General features: G+C 50.2%; 11 protein-coding genes across 11 annotated transcripts; 7 read left to right on the top strand and 4 right to left on the bottom strand.

Annotated features, from left to right (window-relative positions):
* Positions 1 to 447: 447 nt before the first annotated feature.
* On the top strand, positions 448 to 1,103 carry EJ05DRAFT_498587 (putative small nuclear ribonucleoprotein; the record flags this gene model as incomplete). Its single annotated transcript, XM_033746705.1, has 4 exons — positions 448 to 574; positions 645 to 713; positions 762 to 877; positions 933 to 1,103. 4 exons carry the CDS (start codon positions 448 to 450, stop codon positions 1,101 to 1,103), a joined length of 483 nt encoding a protein of 160 aa, XP_033603086.1.
* A 607-nt stretch (positions 1,104 to 1,710) lies between these two features.
* On the bottom strand, positions 1,711 to 3,454 carry EJ05DRAFT_474491 (NUC189-domain-containing protein). The gene has a single exon (XM_033743613.1). It carries the CDS (start codon positions 3,245 to 3,247, stop codon positions 1,913 to 1,915), a length of 1,335 nt encoding a protein of 444 aa, XP_033603085.1. The 5' UTR covers positions 3,248 to 3,454; the 3' UTR covers positions 1,711 to 1,912.
* Positions 3,455 to 4,926: 1,472 nt separating this feature from the next.
* EJ05DRAFT_484339 (Bromodomain-containing protein) lies at positions 4,927 to 7,674 on the top strand (the record flags this gene model as incomplete). Its single annotated transcript, XM_033745331.1, has 3 exons — positions 4,927 to 5,027; positions 5,113 to 7,276; positions 7,330 to 7,674. The coding sequence occupies 3 exons, from the start codon at positions 4,927 to 4,929 to the stop codon at positions 7,672 to 7,674; spliced, it is 2,610 nt and encodes an 869-aa protein (XP_033603084.1).
* A 569-nt stretch (positions 7,675 to 8,243) lies between these two features.
* Positions 8,244 to 10,359, top strand: EJ05DRAFT_462726 (TIP49-domain-containing protein). The gene is made up of 4 exons (XM_033742694.1): positions 8,244 to 8,633; positions 8,693 to 8,912; positions 8,999 to 9,546; positions 9,598 to 10,359. The coding sequence occupies exons 1-4, from the start codon at positions 8,484 to 8,486 to the stop codon at positions 10,087 to 10,089; spliced, it is 1,410 nt and encodes a 469-aa protein (XP_033603083.1). The 5' UTR covers positions 8,244 to 8,483; the 3' UTR covers positions 10,090 to 10,359.
* Positions 10,043 to 11,281, bottom strand: EJ05DRAFT_474487 (pyrimidine 5-nucleotidase). The gene is made up of 3 exons (XM_033743612.1): positions 11,094 to 11,281; positions 10,545 to 11,019; positions 10,043 to 10,491 (listed from the first exon to the last, which is right to left on the bottom strand). The coding sequence occupies exons 1-3, from the start codon at positions 11,142 to 11,144 to the stop codon at positions 10,328 to 10,330; spliced, it is 690 nt and encodes a 229-aa protein (XP_033603082.1). The 5' UTR covers positions 11,145 to 11,281; the 3' UTR covers positions 10,043 to 10,327.
* A 114-nt stretch (positions 11,282 to 11,395) lies between these two features.
* Positions 11,396 to 14,190, top strand: EJ05DRAFT_474486 (uncharacterized protein). Its single transcript, XM_033743611.1, has 2 exons — positions 11,396 to 12,534; positions 12,586 to 14,190. The coding sequence occupies exons 1-2, from the start codon at positions 11,590 to 11,592 to the stop codon at positions 14,056 to 14,058; spliced, it is 2,418 nt and encodes an 805-aa protein (XP_033603081.1). The 5' UTR covers positions 11,396 to 11,589; the 3' UTR covers positions 14,059 to 14,190.
* Positions 14,191 to 15,201: 1,011 nt separating this feature from the next.
* On the bottom strand, positions 15,202 to 15,861 carry EJ05DRAFT_474484 (uncharacterized protein). Its single transcript, XM_033743610.1, has one exon. It carries the CDS (start codon positions 15,805 to 15,807, stop codon positions 15,556 to 15,558), a length of 252 nt encoding a protein of 83 aa, XP_033603080.1. The 5' UTR covers positions 15,808 to 15,861; the 3' UTR covers positions 15,202 to 15,555.
* A 493-nt stretch (positions 15,862 to 16,354) lies between these two features.
* Positions 16,355 to 19,479, top strand: EJ05DRAFT_436222 (KH domain-containing protein; the record flags this gene model as incomplete). Its single annotated transcript, XM_033741737.1, has 3 exons — positions 16,355 to 16,894; positions 16,964 to 17,236; positions 17,290 to 19,479. The coding sequence occupies 3 exons, from the start codon at positions 16,355 to 16,357 to the stop codon at positions 19,477 to 19,479; spliced, it is 3,003 nt and encodes a 1,000-aa protein (XP_033603079.1).
* Positions 19,480 to 20,220: 741 nt separating this feature from the next.
* On the top strand, positions 20,221 to 21,019 carry EJ05DRAFT_291412 (Rhodanese-like protein). Its single transcript, XM_033740535.1, has 2 exons — positions 20,221 to 20,576; positions 20,673 to 21,019. The coding sequence occupies exons 1-2, from the start codon at positions 20,318 to 20,320 to the stop codon at positions 20,957 to 20,959; spliced, it is 546 nt and encodes a 181-aa protein (XP_033603078.1). The 5' UTR covers positions 20,221 to 20,317; the 3' UTR covers positions 20,960 to 21,019.
* On the bottom strand, positions 20,854 to 22,113 carry EJ05DRAFT_474481 (BSP-domain-containing protein). Its single transcript, XM_033743609.1, has one exon. It carries the CDS (start codon positions 21,874 to 21,876, stop codon positions 21,079 to 21,081), a length of 798 nt encoding a protein of 265 aa, XP_033603077.1. The 5' UTR covers positions 21,877 to 22,113; the 3' UTR covers positions 20,854 to 21,078.
* A 133-nt stretch (positions 22,114 to 22,246) lies between these two features.
* EJ05DRAFT_462711 (uncharacterized protein) lies at positions 22,247 to 26,389 on the top strand. The gene is made up of 3 exons (XM_033742693.1): positions 22,247 to 22,890; positions 22,946 to 23,887; positions 23,938 to 26,389. The coding sequence occupies exons 1-3, from the start codon at positions 22,316 to 22,318 to the stop codon at positions 26,078 to 26,080; spliced, it is 3,660 nt and encodes a 1,219-aa protein (XP_033603076.1). The 5' UTR covers positions 22,247 to 22,315; the 3' UTR covers positions 26,081 to 26,389.
* Positions 26,390 to 26,608: the final 219 nt, after the last annotated feature.

Here is a 26,608-nt window from a genome sequence, read left to right as displayed (position 1 = left end):
CGTGATGTGCTCTCCGCAAACGCTTATCCTGGCCTTATACCTGAAGTTAGGCTCGCTCTGTTTGGTCCGAATCTGCCACCGAAAGCTGTTGAGGTGCCCTGTTAATTATCAAACTTATGAAAGAAGGTCGATGAACTTCAGTGACTCTAGACCGCGAGTAAGTGCTGCGATGTTGTACCTCACAACAAATTATAGGGTGTTGTGTCGGGGCCTGGGAGGATCAACAGAAGTTCCATTTGTTGATTGTACCTACATCAATTGGTGTTATTGGCGGGACCGCGCTAGTTCACAGGAAAGCGCACTACTGAAAGTAATTAGAACCGACATTGAACCGTTTGGTCTGGACGATTCACTTCCCGCTTGCGCAATTCTTGTGGACATATTTCCGCCTATATTTCACAGAACATGGGCTGGCACTTGAAGCTTTCTACATGACAGACAATCACCATGGAGAACTTATCGCTCAACGATCCGCCACCAGGCAGCTTCGATCAAGCACCGCAACAACCTCCGGTCCCGCTACTCCCCCCGCAGATGTTCACAACCGCTGCGCAACTACTTGACTTGACCGATAGTGAGTCCGAGTCACACCAAGCCGTCATATGGGCTTGCTTATATCAGAAGGCTAATACGAAACTCATCAGAGAAATTGATGGTAGCTCTTCGAGATGGAAAGAAGCTCATCGGAGTTCTGAGAAGCTGGGATCAGTTTGGTGCGTTCGCGCGCTGCTCCCCAACAATGCATAGCTAACACGATCCAGGCAACCTTGTTCTTCAAGGTACAGTTGAGCGCATGTATGTGCAAAACCTCTTCGCCGATGTCCCCCGTGGCGTATTCCTGATCCGAGGCGAGAATGTCCTACTCTTAGGTGAAATTGTAGTGTTACATAACGGCAAACGTTCAAGGAAAGTCGAGCTTACAGTAATTACAGGACCTCGACCGGGAAGATGACATTCCAAAAGGCTTCCAAGAAGCTCCCGCCGATCACGTCTTCCAGCTTTTGAAGAAAGAGAAAGAGGCGAAGAAAGAGAAGGACAAAACTCGTCATGCCAGGCTCCGCGCCCTTGGTTTCGAAGGCGAACAAGGTGTCGAGGGGCTTTGAACGTCTGTGAACATAGGTTCAAGACAGATTCGAGGAGCGCCTTAGCTGTGAGCCAGCTTGAATTTGGTCGAAGAAGGCAGAATATTGTGAAATGCTTCCGACCAGGAGGACAGCGAGACTACAAACAGGCACAAGTCATGCTCTCATGGTATACATGAAGCTTCGCGCTCCATTGGGAAAAAAGAATGAAAGCTGACAGACCTATGACTTGCAAAACCTATGTTTCCATGTTCGAGTGAAGTGCTCGCCAGTGTCCTGTATCACCGCCAGCCCTGAGCTCTTACGGCTGGGATTCGACACTGGATATTGCGACCTCCAAGAAAGACCAGTACATCTAAGAGGTGCTCTCCGGCATTGAACACGTTACACGCGGTGTGTCAGCTCGATGGCAATGTATGCTGTGCGCATTGATGATCGCGTCATATAACGAACCATACCCAAAATATTTTATGAGATCGATTAAGCTATATAATGTAAGACTTTGTTGATATATGTGTCAATTACTTCGGGCGAAACATGGTCGGCGTTGTACTGGTCTAACAACACGGCACGTTACATATGAAAAGTTTGACCGAGGCATGCTTTGTAAGACGTACGTATGCGTCTTATGCACACAAGTACCTCTGTATAACACCATATTGTTTTTATATCGAGACTATCAGACAATTATTGGAGTCAATTGCTATACCGTCCAACGGAGGCAGATGAAAAGGCCAGTAGTAAACGCCTGTTGCCCTGAATATGCGAACCGGAACTCCAAGATCCGAATATCAGGATTGTTTCAGATGTTCGAACATGATGATGCAGAATTACCTCAAAGCTGATCTTGCGGCAGCCTTTGAGCGTCTCAAGGGTGCTCCGGTTTCTTCTTCGGCTTCGGAGATATCCTCGTCGTCACTATCTTCCTCACTTTCAACTTCTGACATGTCATCACCTGAGTCTTGCTCTGTTTCCTCAGCCTCGTCGTCCACAAGGCCTTCGGATTCCTCCATGTCCTCGTCCTCATTGTCGAGGCCGTCGTGGGCCAGGGGCATATCGATACCATCATCACCAGAGTCATCACTGAAATTCTCAACTTGTTGCTTTGCCACGTCTGTGGCATCAAGAGCACCATCCGATTCAGAGTCGCTCTCTTGGCCCTCCACATATATTACAGCTTTATCATCCTCCCCTCCAATATCCGCGGAGCGTTGCATGCTTCTTCGCAACTCTACTTGGGCGCTGAGCATGTCCAGCTTTCCCTTTAATGCCAGGAGAGGTTGCAGGCCGTTTGCGCGCTCTCTGATGACTCGGTATAGGCCCTGCAGCTTTTGCATAACGTCTGGCTGCCCAGCAAGATACCCACCATGGGATACGAGTGACCACTGTACCCAGACCATCAAGTTTCCAGCTCTTCCTGGCTTTTTGTGTATCCTTTCCGCTAATCTAGATAGAAGACTGGATACCAAGGGGGATTCTAAGCGCTGAATCGTGGATCTGACGCTATCGAGATCGTTTATCTGGAAACAGGTCTCAAGCAGAACTTTGTCGTTTGTTTTCAGTGCTTGAGTCAAAACTGTACCAAGAGAGTTTCCAGACGGTAGTGCGACTGCGCGGCTGCTGCTATTTGGGGCAGAAAGTGTTCTTGATTCGGGGTCTTGAATGGCCAGCGCATTGTCCACATCGATCAGTTCTCCAAAGGTAGGTCCTGTATCTTCCTCCTCGTCGGCTTCGGCATCATCCTTCTTTGTGGCCGTAGCATCCACAACGTTGGACCTCTGCAATGACTTATCTTGAGTGCTTGGTACTCTCCGTAATGGCCGAGTTATGTCGACTTCGTCAGCCTCATCCGCAGAGATTTCCTCTTCACTATCGACATTCTCTCCATTCGTCCGATTAATTGTGGCATCCTCCATATCCACATCATCTTCTTGTCCGTTGATGACTATCGCCTGCTCTTCATTGAATTTGTGCAATCTGGTATTGCCCTTGGAACCATTCGAAACTTGTGAGGCTCTTTTCTTCTGCACGTCTCCCTTCTGAGGGATGAGGGCATGAAGGTTGGCTGTTGAAGACTTTTCTGACGGCGTGATCTTCTGCTTCTTAGCGGGATGGGGATTCCTTGATGGCTTGGGCGTAGCTGCTGCTTGGCGACTTTGCGACATGATGGCTGGCATGGCTGTTCAAATCATGGATAGCGACACGGCAGATTAAAAATAATGTGAAAGCGGGCAAGCGGGCGGAGACGCCGGGAAGCAGCGAGCGATGAAACTACGAGCGCACAAGAGGCTGACGGGTTGAAAATGAGGATGGCGATGCTGGCGTGGAAAAACGAGGTTCGTGATGACGGAATTTTTCTTCGCCATGAACCGATGAGAATAATTTTCGTTAGGCGTTGCTTGCCGCAAGGATGTTGGATGTGGAGGCAAGCGGCGACACAACGCTAGACCTAAAGTACATTAGCAGGCCCCTTTTGAATACATGCTAGGCGGTACCACGACGGCTATTGGACAGAGCCAGCGGCGGCCCAGGTGAGCTGGAGCAATGCGCGAGATTGAAAAAGCAGAGATCGCGCCCCTCACGCGTTGGAAAGCCAAAGATCTGGTCCCCTTTCCTCGCTGCTAAACTCCAACCCGCTGCGCGCTGCGACATCCGAAGCCAACCTCCGGACTTTCTTCTTCCCTTGCGCGCCTTCCAGCTCCGCTTCCAGCAGCCAGCAAAGCCAGCAGTACTGCTACTAAAAACGCTTGACCCCGACCCCGCCCTCGCGCCTTTCTCCGAACGCAGTCCAGCCTAATTATAATATTTAATACGTCCGCTTCACTCACAACAATCATCTTTGGTGATTGTTGGGCTGCCATCATTGCGAATCGACCTCACGTGAGCTAATCCGCTCCTCCTTCTACCCCGGTCCGTCCTGTGCAAACAGACCACACACACGCCAGGGTCACTTTTGCTAGTGCAACTCTTACGTTTCAGTCTTGTTTACCTCCATCGTAGGCCGCCTATACACGTCCCACTGGAGAGCCCGTCCTGCCATCATCCACCATTCAACATTCCTTTTGCAGCCCCAGCGTCTTTCTTTCTCCTCTCTGTCTCTCTGTCTCTCTCTCCGTCTCTGTTCCTTTCATCTCCTCCTTCTATCATTGAACGACACGACCACCCTCCAAACACTCAACCAAGCTCCGGTTTCTCCCGCCCGGTGGTACGCGCATAGGTGCAGTTCCGAATCTACGCAGAAAGGAACGACGACAGCTAGGTGTGTTGTTTGCGCGCCCGGTATTTTATTTTATATTCCAGCACAGCCTATCGCGACATTTCGGCCAATCAAGACGCTGTTGTTAACAAGACCCTGCGTCAAAAACGGGCTACTGCACTGCGCGGCACCTGTTTTGGACACTTGACTCATCGTTACGATCAAAAAGTGGAGGCGCAGAGACGTCACGTGTCCTTTGCCGTCGAGCCAGTCGGTTTCATCAGCTCGCAAGACATAAAGGCGTCGGCCGCCAGCTCTCCGATCAGCTCCCCTCCTCCAGCTGAGCTTGTAGCTACCGCCACCCCCACCATTTCCTCGCATCCGCACCTCCATTTATTACCGAAGTTTACGCAGACCTACTTCGAAATTCTGTCGCGCATCACCTCTTTCGCCTCTACAACAATCGCACCATCCCTTCTTCATCTTCATCTTTCGACCGGCGCGTCGCAATCCACGCGCGCTTCAGAAAATTAACCGTCGCCGTCTGCACGTAAGACCGAGTCTAACTGCGATCGCCGTCCTAACTCAGTCGCGCCTACCGCGTGGTGTCTACCGCGGCAAGACGCCTAGTCACCCTCTCACCTTTACATGGCAGTGATGGCATCATCATTCATGGACAAACCGTCCATCGAATCAAGACCTGTCGTCACATCAGCTGGCATTATAACAGTCACTGTAGACACCAATGGGTAAGATACCACAGCAACTTTTCTTACATAGGCGCGAATTGCTTCGCGTAGTCGCGTCAAATTGTACTGACTGGCGCAACTCCAGGGCAACACCTGATCCATCCTCACTCGAAAACGGCAACTCTACTCCAGAGCAGACGGTCACTTTGGCGGACGAACAGCCGTCGCTTGTTGCGAAGTCAGACAACGATAATGCCTCCGATCTAGACATGACAATTGCGCCTGCCGACGAAGTCACTAACGGTATTGCGCCAGTCGCGCCCTTCCTACCTGACCCAACTCCGAATTCAGATCCTATCACCGGAATACCTCCCTTAGTCGACGCACCGACGTCTGCTATTCGCGCCGACTCTTCTGAAGAGTTACCACAGCTCTCACTCGGAGCTAACCCCGATATCATGGACACGACAGGCGACACTACAACTTCGGTTCAAGAATCCCAAATTGTTCTCACTCCTGAGACAGACACGAAAGTACATAATGCGACACGAAAAGAAGACCCTGCCCCGCAGATCGATGCCTTGGCTCCAATCGAACCCACTACAACAAACAATGCATCAATAGCTGACGTAGATGAAAAAATGGCTGACTCGACTGGAGATATTCCACCTACTACGGATGAGGCTATGTCAGACGCTCCATCGCAGTCGAAAGTACGAGCACGTGAAGATGACGACGTCGAACAACGATCTCCAAAGCGCGTGAGAACTGCAGATGCAGAGTCAATTGATGCAGACCCGCCGGCGTCGGGCATGTCCAAGGTCGAGCCGACAATAGTGTCTGAGCAGATACCTCCAATTGCCCAAGAGAGTACCACAGCTGAAACACCTAGTACCGACACAGCGCCAGCAACAACCCAGGTAATAGCGAACACGCAATACACCCCGATATTGGCTCAGTTCGACTCGGAGCCGCTGCTACCACGGCAAAAAGCAGGTTTGCTCCGCGTCTTACAGAACGCGAAAAAGGCAAAAGCTGCGCTTGCTTTTAAGGAACCCGTGGACCCGGTCGCGCTTGGCATCCCCACCTATCCCAGTATCGTGTCACACCCAATGGATCTGAAGACCATGGAGACTAAGCTCAAGAACGACAAATATGGCACAGTGGACGAATTCATCTCTGATATGTGCCAGATGGTCAAGAACTCATTTCTTTTCAATGGATCATCGCATCCCGTATCGACTGCAGGCACCGTTCTAGAAGCATTCATGGCAAGAGCTATAAAGTCCAATGCCACTCGGGGCAGTGTGCAGGTCCCACAGCCTGCCAAGCCAGCTCCCTCGGCTCCTACCAAGAAGGAGACGCGTCGTCGATCTACCACTAAATCAGAGAAACCCGTCATTCCACATCCGGCTCCTGTTGCGGCATCACCTACCACATATGCTCCTATTGACGGTGTTCCCATCATTCGAAGAGACTCTACCACGAATGATGGCCGACCTAAGCGAGAGATACAGCGCCCGAAGCCAAGAGATTTGCCATATAGCGTCAAGCCCAAAAAGAAGAAATTCCAGATCGAACTGAGATTCTGCGAACACGTGATGAATGAGGTGAAAAAGCAGAAATACGCGAGAATCTCCTGGCCATTCGCGAATCCTGTAGATCCTGTGGCACTCAATATCCCGACTTATCACAAGGTTATCAAGAAACCTATGGACATGAGCACCATAGACAAGAAGCTCAAGCAAGGCGATTATCAGACGTCAAAAGATTTTAAAGCCGACTTCGATCTGATGTTCGCCAATTGCTTCAAGTTCAACCCCGACAATGATGAAATCAACAAGATGGGCAAAGAGTTTCAGGCTATAGTGAACGAATTATGGGCTGGAAAAGAAACATGGATTGCGAACCATCAGCCACCTTCAGACCCAGTTTCATCTGCGGAGGAGTCTGACGATGATGAAGCAAGTGATGACGAACAAGACACACGTCAGAGAGATTTGCTAGACATACAACGACAAATCGCAATGCTGAATAGCCAAGCACAACAAATTATTGAGAGTGCAACTAAGCAGGCGTCACCGAAGGCGCATGGGAAGAAGAATGGCAAAACTGGTAAGAGCAGTAAGCAAAAGAAGAACAGCGGTGGAACGGCATCATCGAAGCCTGGCAAGTCCAAGAAAGCCAAGAACGTGACGCCTTTGACGTTCCAACAAAAACAAGAGATTTCGGAGTCGATCAGTGAACTGAGTGAAGCCGACATGGGAAAAGCAATGCAAATAATCCGCAACGGTTGTCCAAACCTAAGCGTAAGTTTTTGGCCCCTTCACTCGTCACCACATTGTTTGTTAACACTGCTTAGAATGGCAACGATGAAGAGCTCGAGATAGATATGGAGATGATTCCCGAGGACGTCCTGCGTCAGCTGTACAAGTTCGTCCGTAACAAACGACCATCGATGCAGAAGAACGATGAGATCTCGGACGACGAGTTTGAGCCCCCAAAGTCTGCAGCTCCCAAGACGACCAAGAGCAAGAAGAACAAGCCAATGAACAAGAAGGAACAGGAAGACAGCATTGAGGCTATAAAACGTCAACTCGAGACGTTCAAGCAGGGTGGTTCAGGATCTGAAGAGCCAGTATCTCCAGCGAACCAGGACGACTCAAGCAGCGACGATGATGCGGCTTCAGAGAGTGAAGAGGAGTAGATTCCCCCTTTCTGCCTTATACAGTAGTATGCCTAGCTTTTTCCATGCACTGCAAAATTTGGAGGCTTCTTCGGCTGCACTGTCATGTACCAACATAACGATCCTCATCATTCTTGTGAATAGATTTATCGACGACAGCATCGGAATCGTCGGATAGCGAACGAGACGTAGCTCTTTCATACTCCGACTCAATTGTTCTCTCCTTCTGCCATGTTTCCTCAGCGATACATACCTTGGGTGGTGGTATCGGGCATGCGATTCGGTCTTAAAGGTCGCTAACAAGCATGCGAGCAGGCTGTCTTTGCATGGCGAGGTTGGTGTGAGGGATAGCACGAATGCCTGAGTTGTATATTAGCGAGTAACAATGCAGAAATAACATGGACTTGTTGACTGCGTTTCAGAATGCGCGATTGTTTTGATAGTGGATATTTTGACGCCTAGAACGTGATTTAGCTCTCATAAGCAATGGATGAATATGAGTGGGAGCTTTCGAGTGAAGTTTTTCTCTTTCACTGTGAGTTGGCATAAGGTAAGGCTAATATACAATGATAATAATAGCTAGGTGGTCAGTCCAAGCTAGCGAAGAAGCATTTGGTTGCTGTTCTCCGACTAGCGCGTTCTGGCTGAGCTTTCTGGGAATCTGATCCGATCGCGACCTGACCCAGTCGAAAACACTAACGTATTCGGCCTCAAAGCAATCGCGCTCTGCTCTACGCAACTGCACCACTACCTTACTCGACGCTATCGCATCACATCTAGCAACACATTCTGCTCGTACATACTTCTGTGCCGGTCTCGGATTCGCCGCAATGGCGCCTATGCCTATCAGCGAAGTGAAAGGCAACCCACGCGAAAATCGTACCGCCGCGCATTCACACATCAAAGGCCTAGGCTTGAGGCCTGATGGCCGGGCTGAAGGAAGCACATCGGGCTTCGTAGGCCAAACTGCAGCTCGGGAGGTAAGTACTATGTTCCAGTTTTCCCTTCGCTTCAAGGCTAAAGAAACGCGCCTTTCTAGGCTTGTGGTGTCGTAGTGGACTTGATACGTGCGAAGAAAATGTCAGGAAGAGCTGTGTTGTTGGCGGGTGGACCGGGAACAGGGAAGACTGCACTCGCAATGGCAGTGTCGCAAGAGCTGGGAACAAAGGTGCCCTTCTGTCCAATCGTTGGAAGCGAGATATACTCCACAGAAGTCAAGAAGACGGAGGCACTGATGGAGAACTTCAGAAGAGCTATCGGTATGTGTATCTCTCTTTCTCACTATCATTGTCGAATGATGCGAAGGAGCAGAGGCCACAAAGTGCGAAGACTAACAATCAGAAAGGACTTCGCGTTCGCGAAACCAAGGAGGTCTATGAAGGCGAAGTGACGGAGCTGACACCCGAAGAAGCTGAGAATCCTCTGGGTGGCTATGGACGTACTATCTCGCACCTGCTCATCACCTTGAAGGCCGCGAAAGGAACGAAGAAGCTTCGGCTGGATCCTTCCATATACGAGGCAATCCAAAAGGAGCGCGTTCGCATTGGCGATGTTATCTACATAGAAGCAAACACCGGGGCTGTTAAACGAGTGGGCAGATCAGATGCTTATTCGACAGAATTCGACCTCGAGGCTGAAGAGTATGTCCCGATACCAAAAGGCGACGTGCATAAGAAAAAAGAGATTGTACAGGATGTTACATTGCATGACCTGGACATTGCCAATGCTCGACCACAGGGAGGCCAAGACATTATGAGCATGATGGGACAGCTGATGAAGCCAAAGAAGACCGAGATAACGGAGAAGCTGAGGCTTGAGATCAACAAAGTTGTGAACAAGTACATCGACCAAGGGGTTGCAGAGCTAGTCCCAGGTGTTTTGTTCATTGACGAGGTAAGTAGCTTTCTCTGTATTGGTTGGATCTGTCTTTTGACCCGAGTACAGGTACACATGCTGGATTTGGAGTCTTTCACTTATCTCAATCGTGCTCTGGAATCGCCCATCTCACCCATCGTGATTCTTGCGAGTAATAGGTCTTCTGCTCCTATTCGATACTCCTCGACTTCTCTTTCGAACGGCGAAGCTTCTCTCCCTGCCTCACCTCATGGTCTACCCCCTGACCTTCTTGCTCGACTCCTCATCATTCCCACTCACCCGTACAATTCTCAAGAAATTGATCAAATCGTACGCATTCGAGCACGCACGGAAAACCTCACGCTCAGTGAGGACGCATTCGCAAAGGTTGGTGAGCTTGGTGTCAGTGTCAGCCTACGGTACGCCCTGCAATTACTCTCTCCCGCCAATGTCCTGGCCAAAGTTTCCGGCCGTGAAGCTGGCAAAGTCGAAAGAGTTGACGTTGAGGAGGCTGAGGGACTTTTCTGGGACGCAGGAAGAAGTGCAAGTGCATTGACTACTGGTAAGGGTTGGATTGTATAAATACTTCTTATATCTGGTGTTTGGTGTACTCGCATGTAAAACAGGATCACAGTCTATTGGGCTGGGCGATCTGGCACATCTGGCACAAAACAATCGCTATCCAACCTGGAATATCAAGATTGCCAATCATGATATGTAGGATAAGCCATTAACTCCCTATACTTATTGGGTATCGTCGATGCTACGGCGTGCGCCCGTTCTCGTGAAGCTTTAGCCTTAGATGGACTATATAGGAATACTATGCCGATTTGAAGAACTGCGGGTATATGTCTCGCAACTCCTCAAGATCATTGATTTGATACTGTGAGGCTCTGGTCGTGGGTTCTGGCTCCGTCGAATCGATCAGGTGCGCAGCAGTCCAGCCAAGCTCCTTTGCCGCTTTACAATTGATGAAAGAGTCATCTATCAGGTCAGGCTAACAGCTCGAGTGAACTAGAAATAGAGCGAAGACTTACCAACAAAGAAGCAGTTCCCAGTATCCTTGACGCCTGCTTCCCTCATCGCCTTCTCGTACATCTCTCTGGCTGGCTTACAAACAAACTTCTCGGCGCCGTAGTCGCAGAACGTAATGCCCTCGAACATATCGTCAACCTCGAGTAGTTCGACAACTCGCTTCCCGTGACTTATGTACGCATTCGTCAGTAACCATGGCTTGACTTTGGTCGTATCCAAGTCTTGGAGCATTTTTCGGAGCTTCGGGTTTGGTCTGATCACACCCTCGAGGGGCAGTGCATCATCAACTTTGGTGTTGTAATCAAGAGGGTCGACCTTGTGGTGGCGGACAAGTCCTTCGATGGCAAGACCGTATTCTTTATAGTATCGCATGTGTAGTTGGTTGGCATCTGCTTGAGACAGCGAGAGGTGCGTTTCGAAGTATGCGTCAATGAGATCTGACATTAGCCTGTGAACTTGGGTTGACTTTGGATATAGCTATATGTTGTCAGACGGCATCAATACAGGAGGGAGCTGACAGATCGGAGATTGACCGGGGCGATAGAACATACACAATTGTCTATATCAAAGAATAGAACTGGTCTATGAGCTAGGCTGGCCATAATTGGAATGCTCTATATTTGAGAGGTCAACTCTGAATTCTTAGAAATCAGGTATGTCAGAATTTAATGAGTCTTGTTTCCAAATTTCATTTACCAAATCCCATAGAGATGAATCACTAACTTTCATACAAAGAAAGTCACGGTCGCCCAATGATGCAGGTTCCCGCGGCCAACGCGCAGCTAGCTGTTTTCGGGTTGCGCGTTCGGCAAGGTGCTCCCGGCCTCCTCAATTTCAATCTCATTATCGCAAACTTCAACACCTGCGTCTCCTTCACTTCATAACCACAGTGTTCGTTCATTCCGACCTTGCTCTTCGTTGACTGTCTCGGAGTCATGCTGTGCCCATCTCAAAGCTGTCAGCATAATATCACACAGTAGAGAAGTGCGCATCACACCACAGTCCAGTGTGGCAGAGCCAGAGACGCTCCAGACTCAAAGCCAGGAAATGGCTTCGACAGACTCGCCGTTGATTAACGGCCACTCGATGCCTTCACCTGGTCTGCAGCAATACGCTGACTTCTACGAAAAGCTTTCTATATTACAACAGGAGGTCTATACAGGCAGACACTCGCGCATCAGGTTACCTGAATCTGTAGTTGCGCGATTGATGCAACACACAGTGCAGAATGTGCCATCAACGTCTGTTCCAGTAGCTAATGGAGACACTAACGTGTCGATCTATACAACGCGCTCACCCACATCTCAAGACCCAGCTGCAATCTTGTTCCCGCCCTACTCCACGGAGAAGGCATTAGTACCGCCTCCTATCCCTTCGGCGAAACGTCAACTGTCGGAACTTGATCCAATTTTCTTGACAAAGTCTGATGATCTGGTGAGAGCAGAAACACAATTAAGACGCCAAAGAATAGAACGATCGCTCAAAGACCTATATGATGCGAAGAAAGGATTGCCACGCGACAAAGACTTTCCTTATGATTCTGAGATACGTTTTGACGTTGACGAAATCTTGGCCAAAGCTCTTGCACTGGTCGAGCCCGTGTCAGGCTTCGATGATCCAGAACCCAGTGATTCGTTCGATGAGGATTCTTACTACTCAAGTAAAGCAAATAGCTGGTCTACAGACGAACAGGCCGCTAGTGGTTGGAAGGATGATCATACCATACAGTCAATTGCTACTAAAGGCAAAGCCGGACTGATCGTTGAAGAGACTCAGCGAGGTATGCCTGATACTCAGGCTGAAGACATTGATCCGGATGACGACGATGAATACGAGCCAACAGCTGACCTGGAGATGATAGAGCCTGAGTATGAACCAGAACTATCTGGTGCTCATCACAGTGAAGATGATGATTACTCACCTCCACCAGCAGACTTGAACTCATCACGCGCTCCAAATGGTCATGTCCCAAGCATACCTGTAAATACGTCTGTGAGTATCATCAACTCAGTGTATGAGGTCAATCTAACCAATTGCAAACAGGCCCGCAATGCAAGGCGCAGCCGAACACCAGAGCCAGTACCTGTGTTCAGGAATCAGATCACATCTCCTATCGCCCCGCAGCCTTCTCGTATCTCCCCCCTGGCCACGGCAAAACAACCGCGCGGGACTCGGAACCGCAATAACCAACATGGGCAACAGAATAAGAGTCGACCTGGCTCACCGGCTGGTCATGAAAATGGAGGCCCGAGCCGGCAGAACAAACAGGGAAACGGTAATTTTAAGTCGCCTCGTAACACAGGTCAACAGAGCCCCAATGTACCCAAGAACGGCATCCAAAATCCCCGAAAACGAAGGAGAGAGGAACAAGCAGAGAAACAGGCAGAGAAGCGACGGAATTCTGGAAAGAGAGTCGCGCGCTCGCCTCCAGTCCTTGAGCCAGTCATTAAAGAAGAACCCGTCTCACCACCACCAATCGCCAGGCTCTCGGATCCGCAGCCGTTGCGGCGACGACTGCATGAATATCCCAGCGACCTCGAGATCATTCAACCAAGGGAGTTGGTACGACCTGTTTATTACCGGGATGTTGAATCGAGACAAGCTCAGCGTGCCTATGAAGTCGACGAACCCACTACACCAATTCAGACTGTCGCTAGAGTGCCTTCGACTTCCAGTCACAGACGAATCTTGGAAAGGGACGATCAAGACCTGAGGCGAGTCGCTAGTCTACAGTATGCTCGCCGGCAATCCCCTCCTGCAGATGGAAGATCTTCACGAGCAGTCTCACACGCATTCGTAGAGCCATCCCTACAGCCAGTGTACCGTACGGCTTCCACGCGCCCAACCCCTTCACAGTATATCCGCGACCGATCCAGGTCGCCAATATATGTTGAGGATGCTTACGCAGGAGCTATGCGCCCACCTCCTGCACCAGCTCCAAGACCTTTCATCGTGGATGAGTACGGCAATAAATACTACGCTGCACTACCGGAACGTTCACGCGTAGTAGAACGCAGCTCTACTAGGGAACCAATGCTACGCGCGTCAGTAAGACCTGTGGATACATATGATGACGAAGAGGTTGTGCGAATGCCTCCACCGGTACGTAGGTACATTGAGCACGCTGAACCTGAAAGGCAATACCGTGTCCGCGAATTTTCGACGGCTCGTGATGACCCGAGTCGCCAACCTATTGCTATGTATGAAGACATGCCGCCTCCGCCACAGGCTTATGTAAGTCGTGCATACAGCATGCGCCCTGAAGTAGTTCATCGTGAGCCCGGCGTGGAGTATGTGACGAGGCACCAGTCAATCGCCCCAGGTAGAGATTTTCCAGGACGAGGAGCATCTGTGGCACAAGGATATAGAGAGGTCAGTGTGATGAGGGAATCTAGACATCACGAAGAAGGTGTACGGCACATTACGTATCAAGCGCCTACCTCTCAGCGAAGATACGTGGATGAGGGTGAGGAAGACCTGTATGGGGAGCCTTCGAGAAGAGTGGTTTACCGCTAACAATTGGTCGAGAATTGTACTATGTTTGTATATTTATTTTTAGCTAGCTGTGCCAACAGCCGCGGAGTCCGCTCTTTATATATTGTCCGACAAGTCGGGATATAGCAGTCCATTTGACGTTACCAAACATGCAGCCAATTGTGTGAAAGCAAGGCATTTAGAACAACAAGGTATGTTGAGTGGCGTTTGCCCGCGATTCCGGTACCGGCACTCAGGATACTCGGCAAAGGTCGAGGTTTTGCATCCTTGCAACAGTCATCATCCCAACACGATAGAGCACGTGTATAAGTGTCTTAGTTCAATAGGCATACGTCACCCGGTGATTTCTTCTTCCTTTGCTGGTTCACGAGATAAGAGCGCCGTTCCAAGGGCATGATTGACACTACCTTGCTTTTTGTCTCCGCCGCCACGCTCATCTACAGCAGTGCAGCTGGAAAGAGGGGTTGAAATAAATCTAGAATTATGATCCATGGACGCGAGCGTCTGCAGCACGCAGGAGAGAGCGGATCATTGCTATACAGGGAAATCGTCTCAAGGGCAGAGTATTGGATGAGCAAGGAGAGAGAGGCTTGCGTGTTGCCTGTTGCAGCTGGTGTGAACGCGCGTGAAACTAGCGATGGTGGATGATACCATTGATAGGGCAGCTGGAGTTCATTATCGGTGGTGTTGGCCGCTGTGGAGGAGGCCATGAGGCCATCAGCCATGGAACAGTTTACTTTCGGTGATTATGTTAGCTGATACCTCATGCTTCTTGCTGTCACGGCGTTTCACCATAGGCACAGCCGCGGATTGTTTGGCTGTGTTTTTCACGCCTTTCCGCAAAAGTCACGGCTTGCCCAGCATTGTGGAGCTTGCGTCGTCACGACTTTTGGGCTGATGCTGCTGGGCTGACAAAGAAGACCTATGTGGTGACGGGGTTGCTGTCTATCTGTTGATCGCCATATCATTTGAGTGTAGCATGGGCTCATAGCAGTCTGTGTCTGCCTTATGATTAAAGAAAAAGAACTGGTAATTACATGCTATGAACTCAAGCCTTTGAATAAAATGGGTCACGATACGAGGTGGCCTCCCACAGTAACACCATCTTACTTAACCCCCGTCTTATCAAGCCATAAGCCATAATTAAGCGATCAGCCACAAGCACAGAAATCTGACCGGCATCCGGGTCCCATTTGTCTAGCCTGAGGCATCATACATCGTGCATCGCTTATCGCTACCCAAGCTCTACCCACTTCTACCAACCCTCAAGCAAAGCCGGTGGTGAAATGTACATTTCGTGGTACACTATTCTAGATAATGGATTCTGGATACCCCGCATTATCATGATAGTCATCTAGAATATCGCGTTTGACGTGCAAGACCTCCACTCGAACGTCCGACCCGACCGCGACCGTCCACGACGCCAACGCGAACACGGCGACAATGCCCGGTGATTTGATAAGACAGCTGCGGCTTGGCCCCACTGCAGGCACAAGAACAGGAAAACTGTTGTTACTGTTACCTACATACAGGTGGGTGTGCAGCTGGAAGACGGCGCCAATGAAAGTGCATCCATTCCCTCCCGACGCGCACAAACAAAGCCAGAGCCAGTGGCTGATCAAGTTGAAAGCCGCCAGAGCAGAGAGTTCGAACTTCCTTTGTGACTAGCGAAGAACAGCCCGAGTAGTAGTGAGGATTAATATAGCTAGAGAGGAAAGCAAAGAGAGCACAGAGCACGGGAGCGTAGAACAGGCCAACCTTGCACTGCATCCATGTGCGCTGGCTGGCGTCTGGCCTTGACTCCTTGTCTGAGAGTAGGTAGTATGTTGTCTTAACTCTTAGGCCATCTCCGGCCCATAATAATCCCTAAGAATTATCCATCTGTATCTGTAAGGAGTGAGGAGTAAGGAGTAAGGGGTGCGGTGTGTGGTGTAATAGTCGTTTGTTGTTTTGTCCCATCGCTGCCCGCGATTCGTCGTTCGTCCAGGCCTCACACAGCTCCAGGCCTCCAGGCTCTCTACAAGCTCTACAAGCCACTAAAAAGCCCCCGCCGCTTGCTTCCTATTCGTTGTTCGGTCCCGGCTTTGCTGACTATCCAGGATTGACCTCACTCTCAGGTCTTCTTCGTTCCAAACCGTTCTCTCCCACGCCCTCACGCCCTCACCTGCTACGGATCACTGCAGCCTCGCCTGCATCCTTTTTCGCACCTCCACGACCCTCTGCCACCACCTTCTCTTCCTTCCTTCGTCTCGTCCTCTTGTTGTTACCTTCACTTCTGCCCTTCTGTCTTCCAGATCGGGCTCCTCTTTGACCAGCCATGCACAAGATTCACAATATCACAGGCAGTGCCAGGCACGGCTGGGATCGTATGCCCACTATGGGCTTTGGCAGCATGATGTCTCGATCCCAGGGCGATCTCACATCAACCAACCCCCGAAAGACACCGAACGCTCCTCCTGTCTCTCCTGCTGTCTCGCCTGGCACTCCCGTCACTTTGTCCTTCAACGTTCCCTTCAATTCGAATCTCGCCGGACCGGAACCGGACGACATAATATATTCAAGTCCTGGTGCTTTTAGGCGCTGGACGCATCCCGAGGGCACGCCAGAGGATACCCCGAATCATAGGCTGCCTGTGCATATCGAGAATATCGACGCGTTGAGGTCGTTGTGCAAAGAGATTGCCGATAGCAGTGACGGCCGGATTCAAGCTACTGTGCTATCTTCTGAGCCGAAACCCCTGCCTGGTTTTCAGCGCGGGCCGCTCAGGACGTCAATTACCAATGTCTGCATCTCTGCTGAGGTTGAACTCGCCCAGAGTATTCGTGGACGGATCATGACTCAAACTCCAATCTCGCTGGTAAGTCCTGTCCTCGAGCCATGAATGCTATCCCAGTGGTCGATACAAGGCATCTAATCACATGCGTAGCAATGCTCAACTATCGATATTGACTTTGACATGATCATGGATTATGAGACAAACGATCTAAAGGACAGCATACGCAGCCATGTTGACGGAGTCGCCAATGCCCTAAAGGCGGATATTTTCTTATTGCATCCTAAGCAATTAGACGAAGCAGCAAGTTTCAACGGCAGCATCATTGATACGAAGCTAGACAACCGTTTGAGATGCCACATCTACGGCGACTATGAAACGGCTGAACATGCGAAAACTCGGATACTTATCTTGCTTGATCAAATCGTAAGTCTAAATCCTTCCAAGAGTATCGTTGCCAGTAACTCACAGATTATCAGCTTCACCGCTCCGTGGACATGATGAGACTTGAGCTTTCCATGCACCCTCTGATCTCAGGCCGCGCCAAGAAGAATATCAAACTAATTGAGTCAGCAACTAACACTGCCATCTACTTCCCTCCCCCGTTCCCGCACGTTTATGGCTACACACCCATTGATTCGCAGCGTCGACCAAATGACCAGATTATCATCACGAGTGAAGACAGCACCGCAATTCTCAAAGCCAAGAAAATGCTCCATGATCTCACCGTCCAGCAGAAAGTATATTCCAAGGGCGTTCTTGTTACCCCGTCCAAGCTTGACAGCCTGATTCTTGAACGCATGGATAAGATTAAGAAGATCATGGAGACCAACGGCTCCTGCGTAATTCTCCCACCACTTGGTGACCATCGCAATCACCCTGGTGCAACCCTGCGCGTCCAAGGAACTGATGTACTCAACGTTGAGCGTACTGTTCGCGATGTCATGGCACTTGCTGGGCAATTCTACAGCGCTACCTGGTTCATTACTCAACCCGATCCGAACCAGAGGCCCCCAACACCTAGCGATGTTCGAGCTATGCTTTCTGACATTTGCATCAACTCGGGCGCGGAGATCTGCTTCGAAAAGGTCAACTTCCATATCTTCGGCTCAGATGATGCTGTCAAGGCAGCAATGATGGTAATTAGCAACATCCCGTTCGTGAGAAAATCCCAATACAGCATGTCTGTCAAGCTCGAGCTTGCAAACGAGCATAAAGAGTTTGTCAGTGGCAAGAAAAATGGTAAAATCAACAAGATCATGAGCCACAGTTCGGTACAGATCGTCTTCGATGGCTGGAATGAATACAATTTCTACATTGTTGTTCGAGGGTCGCTCTACGAAGCTACTAAGAGTGGTCTCGAGCTTGTGGAGCAAGAAATGCCTGCCGCAATATCCTTCCACGTCCCCGACCAGTACCACAAGCGTATCATCGGCATCGGTGGTCAACATATCCAACGTATCATGAAAAAGTATTCAGTGTTTGTCAAGTTCTCAAATGCTATGGATCGAGGTGGTCTTGGTAAAGAAGACGATGATATCAAGGTCGATAATGTCATCTGCCGAACTCCAGCTCGCAACGCTCAAAATCTCGATTTGGTCAAACAAGAGATCATGGATATGGTTGAAAAGTCCGATGCTGAATTTGTTTCCGAGCATGTCGTTGTCAACCGTCTTTATCATCGAGAGCTTATTGCTCGTATGCGCGAGATTGAGGAGCTCGAGAAGAAATGGAATTGCAAGATCACATTCCCAAGCACTGAGCAAGCTAGCGACATGATCACTATCTCAGGACCTGAATATCAGGTGCCTCAAGCTGTGGACGAATTCTTGGGTATGGTCCCTGAAAGCCATGACATTGCCTTTGCAGCAAACCAGGATCTGAAGTCGTTCCTACGCTCAGACGAGTTCGAGAAAGACGTAAAGAATATGCTCAAGGATCAGTACGTTGTCGAGGTTCAGCTAGGTCCACGCCGCGATGGCTCCAGCAGCGACGAGAAAGATCAAGAGACCTTGACTCTGTGCTACACCCGCAACAACGCCGGAGGGCTGAAAGATGCTATCGACTTTTTGATCACCAAGCTCGTGACTCACGGTTTGGATGCAGAGACTATAAAGGGAGCCATTCCTCGACCAAAGTCTGATTCATTCGAGCAATCTCTTCCATTCTTCGAATCCAAGCTTCTCCAGAAGACGAATTCGAGTCTGGATCTTACGGCGACAGACTCCCCGACCCGTGTGAACTTCGCTGACGACGTTGGCGAACGCTCTGGATTTCTTGACAAGCTACGTAAACCTGGTAGCATTGGGTCGTTCTCTTCCATGCTTGAGCGTCGCAAAAATGGATCCAATTCGCCAGGATCTCTCTTCAAACACGCTTCCAGCAATGCTTCCAAAGCATCACTCATTAGTATTGAATCCCAGGGAAGTGGCTACCGCAATCCTTGGAACGATAGTGGTATAAACCTCCCTGACGAGGATCCCGCTCATCCATCGCACGCATGGGCGACTCCAACTTCAGTGCGTTATGAATCTAAATTTCCTTTTGGCGCCAGTACATCTGGCGAACTTACGCCCCGATACGACCCACGGGCTTCCGTCGATAGCGGACGACCCAGTACTTCTCATTCTGCATCAGGATACCCGGGCCCCATTGGGCCTCCTCGTTAAAGAATTTTTTTTTTTTACATATATTACCTATGATACCTCATCGCGTTTGCGCATGAAAAGAATACCCATTTGGCTTTCTGGCTGTCTATTGAAAACGAATACCCCGTTTGCGAAACGAATTTGCAAAAAGTTTTGTTGCTGTTTCCTGTTTTTTGTCGATATTATCTGAGAGGCGTAGAGAACGATCACGGTCATCACGGGTTGTGGTTGTGTTTGCCTTTGGACTATGCGGGAGTGTTGATCTGAGTCTTTTTGCGCCGATATATCCCACTGTGGTTCTTGTTTCGTTTTGGTGTGATCATGTCACCATGCTTCAATGGATGGCTTTGGCTGTCTATATTCAAGTCGGAAGGATGAAGGAGGCGTAGCCACTGGAGCGGTACCTGATGTTTCTACCTAATGTGCGACAATGCTTCGGCACTCGGGCGCCGTCTGGTGATTCATTTGACATTGTTACTTTCGGCGTCTTTGCTTTTCGTCCTCTCTGGCTGTGCCTTCAGATTGATATATACATGGGTTATAGCCTCATCTTGAGGCTACAATGCCGAAGTGGAGAAAGAAGACGTCAGATGTTTGCAGTATGTACACGAAGTATAGATCAACTACGCAATTGCCCACGTCAAATTTCGATATTCTTATTATGACCGTGCTTATAAAATTTCTTTGGTTGGATTGCATCTGAGACCCATTAATAGGGATACTCTGCACGTCCCTCCTCTGACGTCGGCAACTAGAGCTCCCTAGCAGCAACACACCCAAGTGTCTGAGTTCGTCCAACTACCCCATTGTTCGAGTCCACGATTTCACACGTCCCAAGTATCAACATTCGCCTCCAGGAATGTCGACCTCCAGATCTGCTCTCCGCTTTCTGCCTCGCGCAGCTTCAGCTGCTGCTCGCCGCCCATGCATCGTCCACCCAAATGCTCTGCCGCAACAAGCACCGCCAGCTCGACGCGTGAGCAGGGTTACGGTTTCTCTATCCAAGCAAGTCGATAAGCCGAGATGGTACTCGAGCTCTAGTGGAAGTAGCAAGGTTTATGACTACGAGGCTGTGCAAGAATTGATCAAAAGTCCGAGTGTGGATCGTGTGCTCATTGGTATGCACTCCCCGCCCACAATCCTCCTTCTTCTCGACTATGCCTAGAGATGCTTTGGATCAATGAACTCCAGTACCAAGGCGCTAATGTATACAGATGTCCGCGAGCCTGCCGAATACGACGACGGTTTCATCCCCACCGCAATAAATATCCCAGTCAAGTCCGCGCCCGACGCGATCTTCATGGACCCTGAGGAATTTGAGGATAAGTTTGGGTTCCAGAAACCGAGTCCAGCGCATGAGTTGGTGTTCTATTGCAAGGCTGGTGTGCGAAGTAGTTCGGCGGCACAGCTGGCGAGGCAGAGTGGGTATGAGAAGGTGGGGGAGTATAGAGGAAGCTGGATGGACTGGGTGCAAAGGGGTGGGCAGACGAGTAAGCCATAGGATTCACCCAAGGAGACGATCTGAGGCGTATGGAATGGAGTTGCTTTGAGACTGGTACGAGGATTGTTCTAAAAATCTGGAATGGGCCCCCAGGAACGTTACTCAAGGCTGTAATAACCCTATGCATTGAATGATTTTGTAGCTTTCTTCTGCTCTTGCGCGCTGCTCCAATGAACACTAGCATCGATCTGTTCGTCTAGGTCGTCTTCCAACTTCTGCTGATAATCTGCCCACAGGTCCTTTACACTCTTGCCCACAACATCTTGCCAGAACTCCTTCTCCTCATACCTCCTGCCCTTCAACCTCTCATTCACCCTCATCACTGTCCCGCGCCCAAATCTCTGTTCCAAATAATCCAGAAAATACCCTGTATGCTGATACCCGGCATCCCATCGTCCTCCCGCCTCCTTCTTCCAATGCGGCGGTGCCAGCCCTGCCTGCAGCCGTACCCAATCCGCGATACCCTCGATCAATCCTCCTGGTGCAGTACCAAGACCATTATGTTGATAGCAATGCACCATTTCATGCACAATCACGCCGGTAAGCTCCTCCGCAAGACGCGACAAAGATACCTGCTCTATGTACCGCGTGTTGAAGTGGATTTCCTTGTGCGCGTCGTCGATCTGGAGGCCAGTTGTGTATGCTACGCCGTCCATTGGACGGATTATGAGGGTTATGCTGCGGGTGGGCGGAACTGATGTGGAATGTGGCGAGTAGAGGTGTCTGAGTACGGTTGCGACGGCATCTTCGAGGACGTGGGAGACGGGGAGGGAGGAGAGGAAGAGGACGGTGCCTTTCTGGGAGAGGTCGTTTAGATGGATGCGGAGGACTGGGTTGGGCTTGGGGTGCGGTGTTGGTCGCGGACTTGAGGAGGAGGATGATGCACTTGGAGAAGACACGATGTTGGACGGAGCCATGGTTTGGGTTTGGAAGTATGTGGGTATCTGGTGGGGCGGCATTGGTGTGTATATGGTGCTGCAAGATTGAGGAGGATGTGGAGAGATGTCGAGAGACGGAAGAGTGAAGACGAATTACAGAGGACGGATAAGTTGCAGATGAAGAAAGCAGGATTTCAAAGGTCTTTAGATTTCCAAGCACGTCGAGAGAAGCGTGTGTAGTGAATAAGGCATGAAAGTAATATCCCTCTGAAGCTCTTCGGCTCAGCAGATGTTAGGATAGATGCGGGACGAGTCATGGTCACGTATCGGGCCTAGCACAGGGACTCTAGCGTGGCCGGAGCGTGTTGATGTTTACGTTAGGCTATATCTGCACCCTGACGTCCCTCTTTCCGCCCGAAGCTTGTCGACACTCGAACCATCCCATCCACTACAACGCACGCAAATTGTTCCGCGCGTGATGGACGAACTGGCGCAAACGGTGCTTATGCACCTCAAGCGCTCCAGCACACCTGTCGATGCCAAACTCACCAAATTCAACGAACTCAAAAGCAACATCAAGCATCAGCGGGTGCCTGAAGCTGCCCAACCGATTATTTTCGACTGCATAAAGTTCGCCATTGGGAGTCAGACGTCCTCGTCCCTTATCTCGTCGGGATTCTCCGCGCTAGGTCATCTCATAAAACGACTCACTCTGCAAAATCAGGACAGCGCCATCTCTTCGAATGCGGGAAGACTCTTTCCGGCTCTTTTGGATCGCCTGGGCGACGCAAGAGAAAGCCACAGGAATGCTGCTAGCCAGACGATACAGGAGCTCGAGCCGTATTGTGCGATTGATGTCGAAAGACTGATACGCGATACTGCACTTGTCGGGACGAATGCTCGCGCGAAAGAGGCCGGTATGCAGTGGGTGGTTAAGATGAGCCAGAACGGATTGGCTTTCAAGACTTATGTCCCCAAGTTGGTAGCAAATCTTGAAGACCCAGACGGTGGCGTAAGAGACGTGGCTAAAACGTCCATAGTAGAGCTTTTCCGGTAGGTGCGCTCATAGGCTGGAGAGGATGGATGATGTACTAACAGCACCTTGAAGGGATGCTCCTGATCATGCAAAGTCGGATTTGAAGAAACAGATGTCAAAGTTCGCGGTACGATCATCAATTGTCTCCGGAATAGTAGCTCAGCTGGGCATGGGCGGCCAGGCCGAGCCTGCGGAACTACATGCCTCCACAGCTTCGGTGGCAACCCATTCCTCACATTCTTCTTCTATATACAGCCATTTACAGCCCGATACTGGAATCGCGGAGACTCTAATGTCGGCCTCGGTGACGTCAGAGGCACCATCAACCTCATCTGATTATCAAATGGAGCCAGCATACGCCCACACACAAAGAGAGCTGGAAGATATGTTTCGCTCAATGGCTCCGTGCTTCGAGGGGAAAGAGTCCGAAGGCAACTGGATGCAAAGAGACAAGAACGTCATGCAAATTCGGAGGCTGAACAAGGGCAATTCTCCATCAGACTACCTGCCTACTTTCCTCGCTGGGGTGAAGAGCTTGCTAGACGGTATATTGAAAGTGGCCAACTCACTAAGAACTACGATGTCCACAAATGGTTGTCAATGTATCCAGGAGTTGGCGAAAACCCTTGGTCCGGCAATGGACAACATGGTTGAGATACTTCTTCAATCCTTTATCAAGATGACCGCTGCCACCAAGAAGATCGCTGCCAACAACGCTAACACTACCGTCGATGTCCTGTTCCAAAATGTGTCATACAATAACAGAAATTTGCAGCATGTCTGGCAGGCCTGTCAAGACAAGAACGTACAACCGAGGAACTTTGCTTCCGGCTGGTTGAAGACTATCATTAAGAAGCATGCACCGCACAGGTCAGTCTTTGAACACGCTGGTGGACTTGAAACTGTCGAGAATTGTCTGAAAAAGGGGCTTCAAGATCCAACGCCAGCTGTTCGGGAAGGAATGAGAGCAACATACTGGATCTTCGCGCCTGTCTGGCCAAGCAAAGCGGTGGCGTAAGTACTGTGCTTTTCACTTATCTGACGTGTGGCTAATAATCCGCCAGTCTCAAAGACGGGCTTGAGAAGAAATACAAGGACGCGCTCGAGAAAGACCCCCGGAATCCCAATGCACCAGCAAGCGCTAATCAGAGCGCGAGTTTCTCGAAGTCTGTTGGTCCATCAGGGTCAAGGCCAAATATAAGGGACGCTATAGCTCAGCAAAGAAAAGCAGCAGCACAAAAACTTAATGCTCCAGATCGCCCGAATTCTGCAATGTCTACATTCTCTCCCGCCAAGGTTTCAAGTAAAGGTCCAGATCGGACGCCCTCCTCCCTTTCCAATTCACGCACGGCACGAACAACCTCGACGAATTCCTCATCCAGTACCAATACTCGTCCTGCAAATCGTTCACAGACCACAGCTACTGCGACACCTGGTGCAAGCGGAGCATCTGGTCTTATGTCTGCTCCCATGAGACGGCCACGTCCACCTCCACGACCTGCCACAGCAGATCCTTACGCCAGCCGCAGAATCAAAGACACTGACACACCGAACCTAAGTCCGACCGCAACACCCATCAGGGATACGACTACGAAGAAATCTGCAAATACAAAAAGCGCGATCCGACCGCGAACTCCGGCTAACACGAACCGTCCAAGTCCAACTACAAGCCCGAGTAAAGTGAAAGCGAAAGTTGATTCAGGCCTGAGACGCAAAGTTCCTAATACTGAGAGCCCTCAACGCCACCACGGCAGCAGCCAAAACGCTAGCCCCTCAAAGGTCGACGAGGAGATGACTCTGGTACTACCTCATGGCAAGATGCCCGCTTCGGTGGCTCGCAAGCGCATGGAAAAGCCCATGTCGATGGACACAGGTTTGATGCGGGCCGAGGAAGAGGAGCTCACTATAGTAAAGTCAGATATGATGAGTCATGGGTCGAGACTGGGTACACCAGGGACTATGGCCTCACCGAGAGGTCCATACGCGCAGCTGAACTTCGGTAGTCCTGCATCTTCGTCTCGCACCCCGAGGCGCAGGTCACCCGAAAGAAATACCGAGAAAGAGCAAGAAGAAGTGAAGGTGTACGAAGATCCGTTCATTGGACATGAGGATGCACCTATGACGGAAGACGAGAAGCCGGTCCTTGAGGAACTCCAACTCAACGAGGCAAATATCGAGCGAAGTCTCGACAATGCGACTGCAATGGAAGATCTGAGTAACGGTCACGTTAGCAACCCGAAACCGATCTTGACGGAGCAAGATCGCGCCGAGGTCATGCGATCGCGCCGTCTTCTCGTCAGCGGTATTGAACGAATTCATAACCGCAATCTTGATGCACATGGCTTTCGGAGACTTCAGGAGCTTGTCAAGTCAAATCTTGACATCTGGGGCGAAAGCAAGTTTTCAGAGCTCATGCTTGGCCTCCTTGATTTTTTGGAAACGCCAGTTGAGAATCTGAAAAGTGAACCATTGAAAGCACAAAATCTTAAGACTCAGGCTCTCGCCGCAGCGAGAGCAATGCTCACTTTGCACAAAGCAGAAGCCCGACCTTACCATCCAAGAGCGCTCAAATCCGTGCTCAGGGCACGCATGGCCTTTGAGGCAACCGCTCATATTACTGCCGAACTCCAGCGAACAGCTGACGATATAGTCCGGGCCAGTCTATCGCCAGAGCTTCTCGACTCCGTCCTTGACTTTGCCGATTCGACGGCCGAAGCGTCCAAATCACCAGAAAATGAGGTGCCTGGAGGTCTTAGTCCGCCCCTCGCTCCGTCAGAGTTTCCATCTCGCGCGCTGACTGCTGCTCTTTCAACGATCAGTCAGATTCTCATTCTCTCTGCACAACCAGCACCGCGACCAAAATCGCCGGTCAAGTCTGCGTCTCGTTCACCCTCGAAACCTGCACCTCGCCTCACACTATCCTACACACAAACGCAGCGACTCGGGCATACTGCAGTTCGATTCCTCGCTGATGCAGAGCCGGATGTGCGCAAAGCAAATCTGGAATTTTGTGTTGCACTACATGAATGGTTCTTGAATGGCGCTGGCGTTGGAGGACTCAGTGGTGCAAGCGAGAAGGAGCGCGAAGAGGCATTCTGGAAGATCCTAGGCTTGCACAAGGACGGGGATGGCAAGGAGAAGAATGGGGTTAGAGACCAAAGCCTGAACCTGATCACGTACTATCTGGCGAGGAGGAGTAGGACGTGACCTAACGTGGAACTGTGGAAGATTGATTTGAGAACTAGCATAGCGATGCGAGCGAGCGAGCGAATATTGTGGACTGCACGTTCTCTTTGTAAGAAGATGTTTGATGAGCGGCTGATGATTTGAGAGATGTCTGAACAATTGTAGCGCTGTCTCCATTCATGTATACAACTCTTCACAGAATATGCCTGACGGTATTGCTGATCGTGATGGCGCGTGGTGAAGGGCGTTCTCGAATGTATTATATTCTAGGATCTGTAAAACGGATCTGATCTGATCGTTGATTCAACTTTACTTTAATAACGCCGAGCTCATTAAACCAAAAAATTGTCTTGGCCAATGCTCTCGCTTATATAATCGCGTGCTCCTTCCAAAACCTACGTCACGACGATAGCGGAAACATGGCATACACAAAGCATCAAGTGAAGACGTCACACCCTAGCAGCGGAGTCCGACCTGTCACAACAGGTACGTCTGTGAATTGATCAAGTTGAGTGCATCTCGAAATCACCGCATCCGTCCTTACAGGTC

The sequence above is a fragment of the Pseudovirgaria hyperparasitica genome, assembly GCF_010093815.1.
Source record: "Pseudovirgaria hyperparasitica strain CBS 121739 unplaced genomic scaffold EJ05scaffold_4, whole genome shotgun sequence".
Taxonomy (NCBI): Eukaryota; Fungi; Ascomycota; class Dothideomycetes; order Acrospermales; family Acrospermaceae; genus Pseudovirgaria; species Pseudovirgaria hyperparasitica.
This window is presented reverse-complemented; position numbering and strand designations above follow the sequence as displayed.

What these genes read in the sequence shown, in the direction of transcription:
- EJ05DRAFT_462711 (XM_033742693.1), top strand. Translation starts at nt 22,316, where the DNA reads ATGGACGAACTGGCGCAAACGGTGCTTATGCACCTCAAGCGCTCCAGC. An exon ending in TCCATAGTAGAGCTTTTCCG is followed by an intron (nt 22,891 to 22,945) that starts GTAGGTGCGCTC and finishes AGCACCTTGAAG; the next exon opens with GGATGCTCCTGATCATGCAA. An exon ending in TGGCCAAGCAAAGCGGTGGC is followed by an intron (nt 23,888 to 23,937) that starts GTAAGTACTGTG and finishes ATAATCCGCCAG; the next exon opens with TCTCAAAGACGGGCTTGAGA.
- EJ05DRAFT_462726 (XM_033742694.1), top strand. Translation starts at nt 8,484, where the DNA reads ATGGCGCCTATGCCTATCAGCGAAGTGAAAGGCAACCCACGCGAAAAT. An exon ending in GCCAAACTGCAGCTCGGGAG is followed by an intron (nt 8,634 to 8,692) that starts GTAAGTACTATG and finishes GCGCCTTTCTAG; the next exon opens with GCTTGTGGTGTCGTAGTGGA. An exon ending in GTGTTTTGTTCATTGACGAG is followed by an intron (nt 9,547 to 9,597) that starts GTAAGTAGCTTT and finishes ACCCGAGTACAG; the next exon opens with GTACACATGCTGGATTTGGA.
- EJ05DRAFT_474481 (XM_033743609.1), bottom strand. Translation starts at nt 21,876, where the DNA reads ATGGCTCCGTCCAACATCGTGTCTTCTCCAAGTGCATCATCCTCCTCC.
- EJ05DRAFT_474486 (XM_033743611.1), top strand. Translation starts at nt 11,590, where the DNA reads ATGGCTTCGACAGACTCGCCGTTGATTAACGGCCACTCGATGCCTTCA. An exon ending in GCATACCTGTAAATACGTCT is followed by an intron (nt 12,535 to 12,585) that starts GTGAGTATCATC and finishes AATTGCAAACAG; the next exon opens with GCCCGCAATGCAAGGCGCAG.
- EJ05DRAFT_474487 (XM_033743612.1), bottom strand. Translation starts at nt 11,144, where the DNA reads ATGGCCAGCCTAGCTCATAGACCAGTTCTATTCTTTGATATAGACAAT. An exon ending in TCTTTGATATAGACAATTGT is followed by an intron (nt 11,020 to 11,093) that starts GTATGTTCTATC and finishes GACAACATATAG; the next exon opens with CTATATCCAAAGTCAACCCA. An exon ending in TGGGAACTGCTTCTTTGTTG is followed by an intron (nt 10,492 to 10,544) that starts GTAAGTCTTCGC and finishes CTGACCTGATAG; the next exon opens with ATGACTCTTTCATCAATTGT.
- EJ05DRAFT_474491 (XM_033743613.1), bottom strand. Translation starts at nt 3,247, where the DNA reads ATGTCGCAAAGTCGCCAAGCAGCAGCTACGCCCAAGCCATCAAGGAAT.
- EJ05DRAFT_474484 (XM_033743610.1), bottom strand. Translation starts at nt 15,807, where the DNA reads ATGCAGTGCAAGGTTGGCCTGTTCTACGCTCCCGTGCTCTGTGCTCTC.
- EJ05DRAFT_291412 (XM_033740535.1), top strand. Translation starts at nt 20,318, where the DNA reads ATGTCGACCTCCAGATCTGCTCTCCGCTTTCTGCCTCGCGCAGCTTCA. An exon ending in TGTGGATCGTGTGCTCATTG is followed by an intron (nt 20,577 to 20,672) that starts GTATGCACTCCC and finishes TAATGTATACAG; the next exon opens with ATGTCCGCGAGCCTGCCGAA.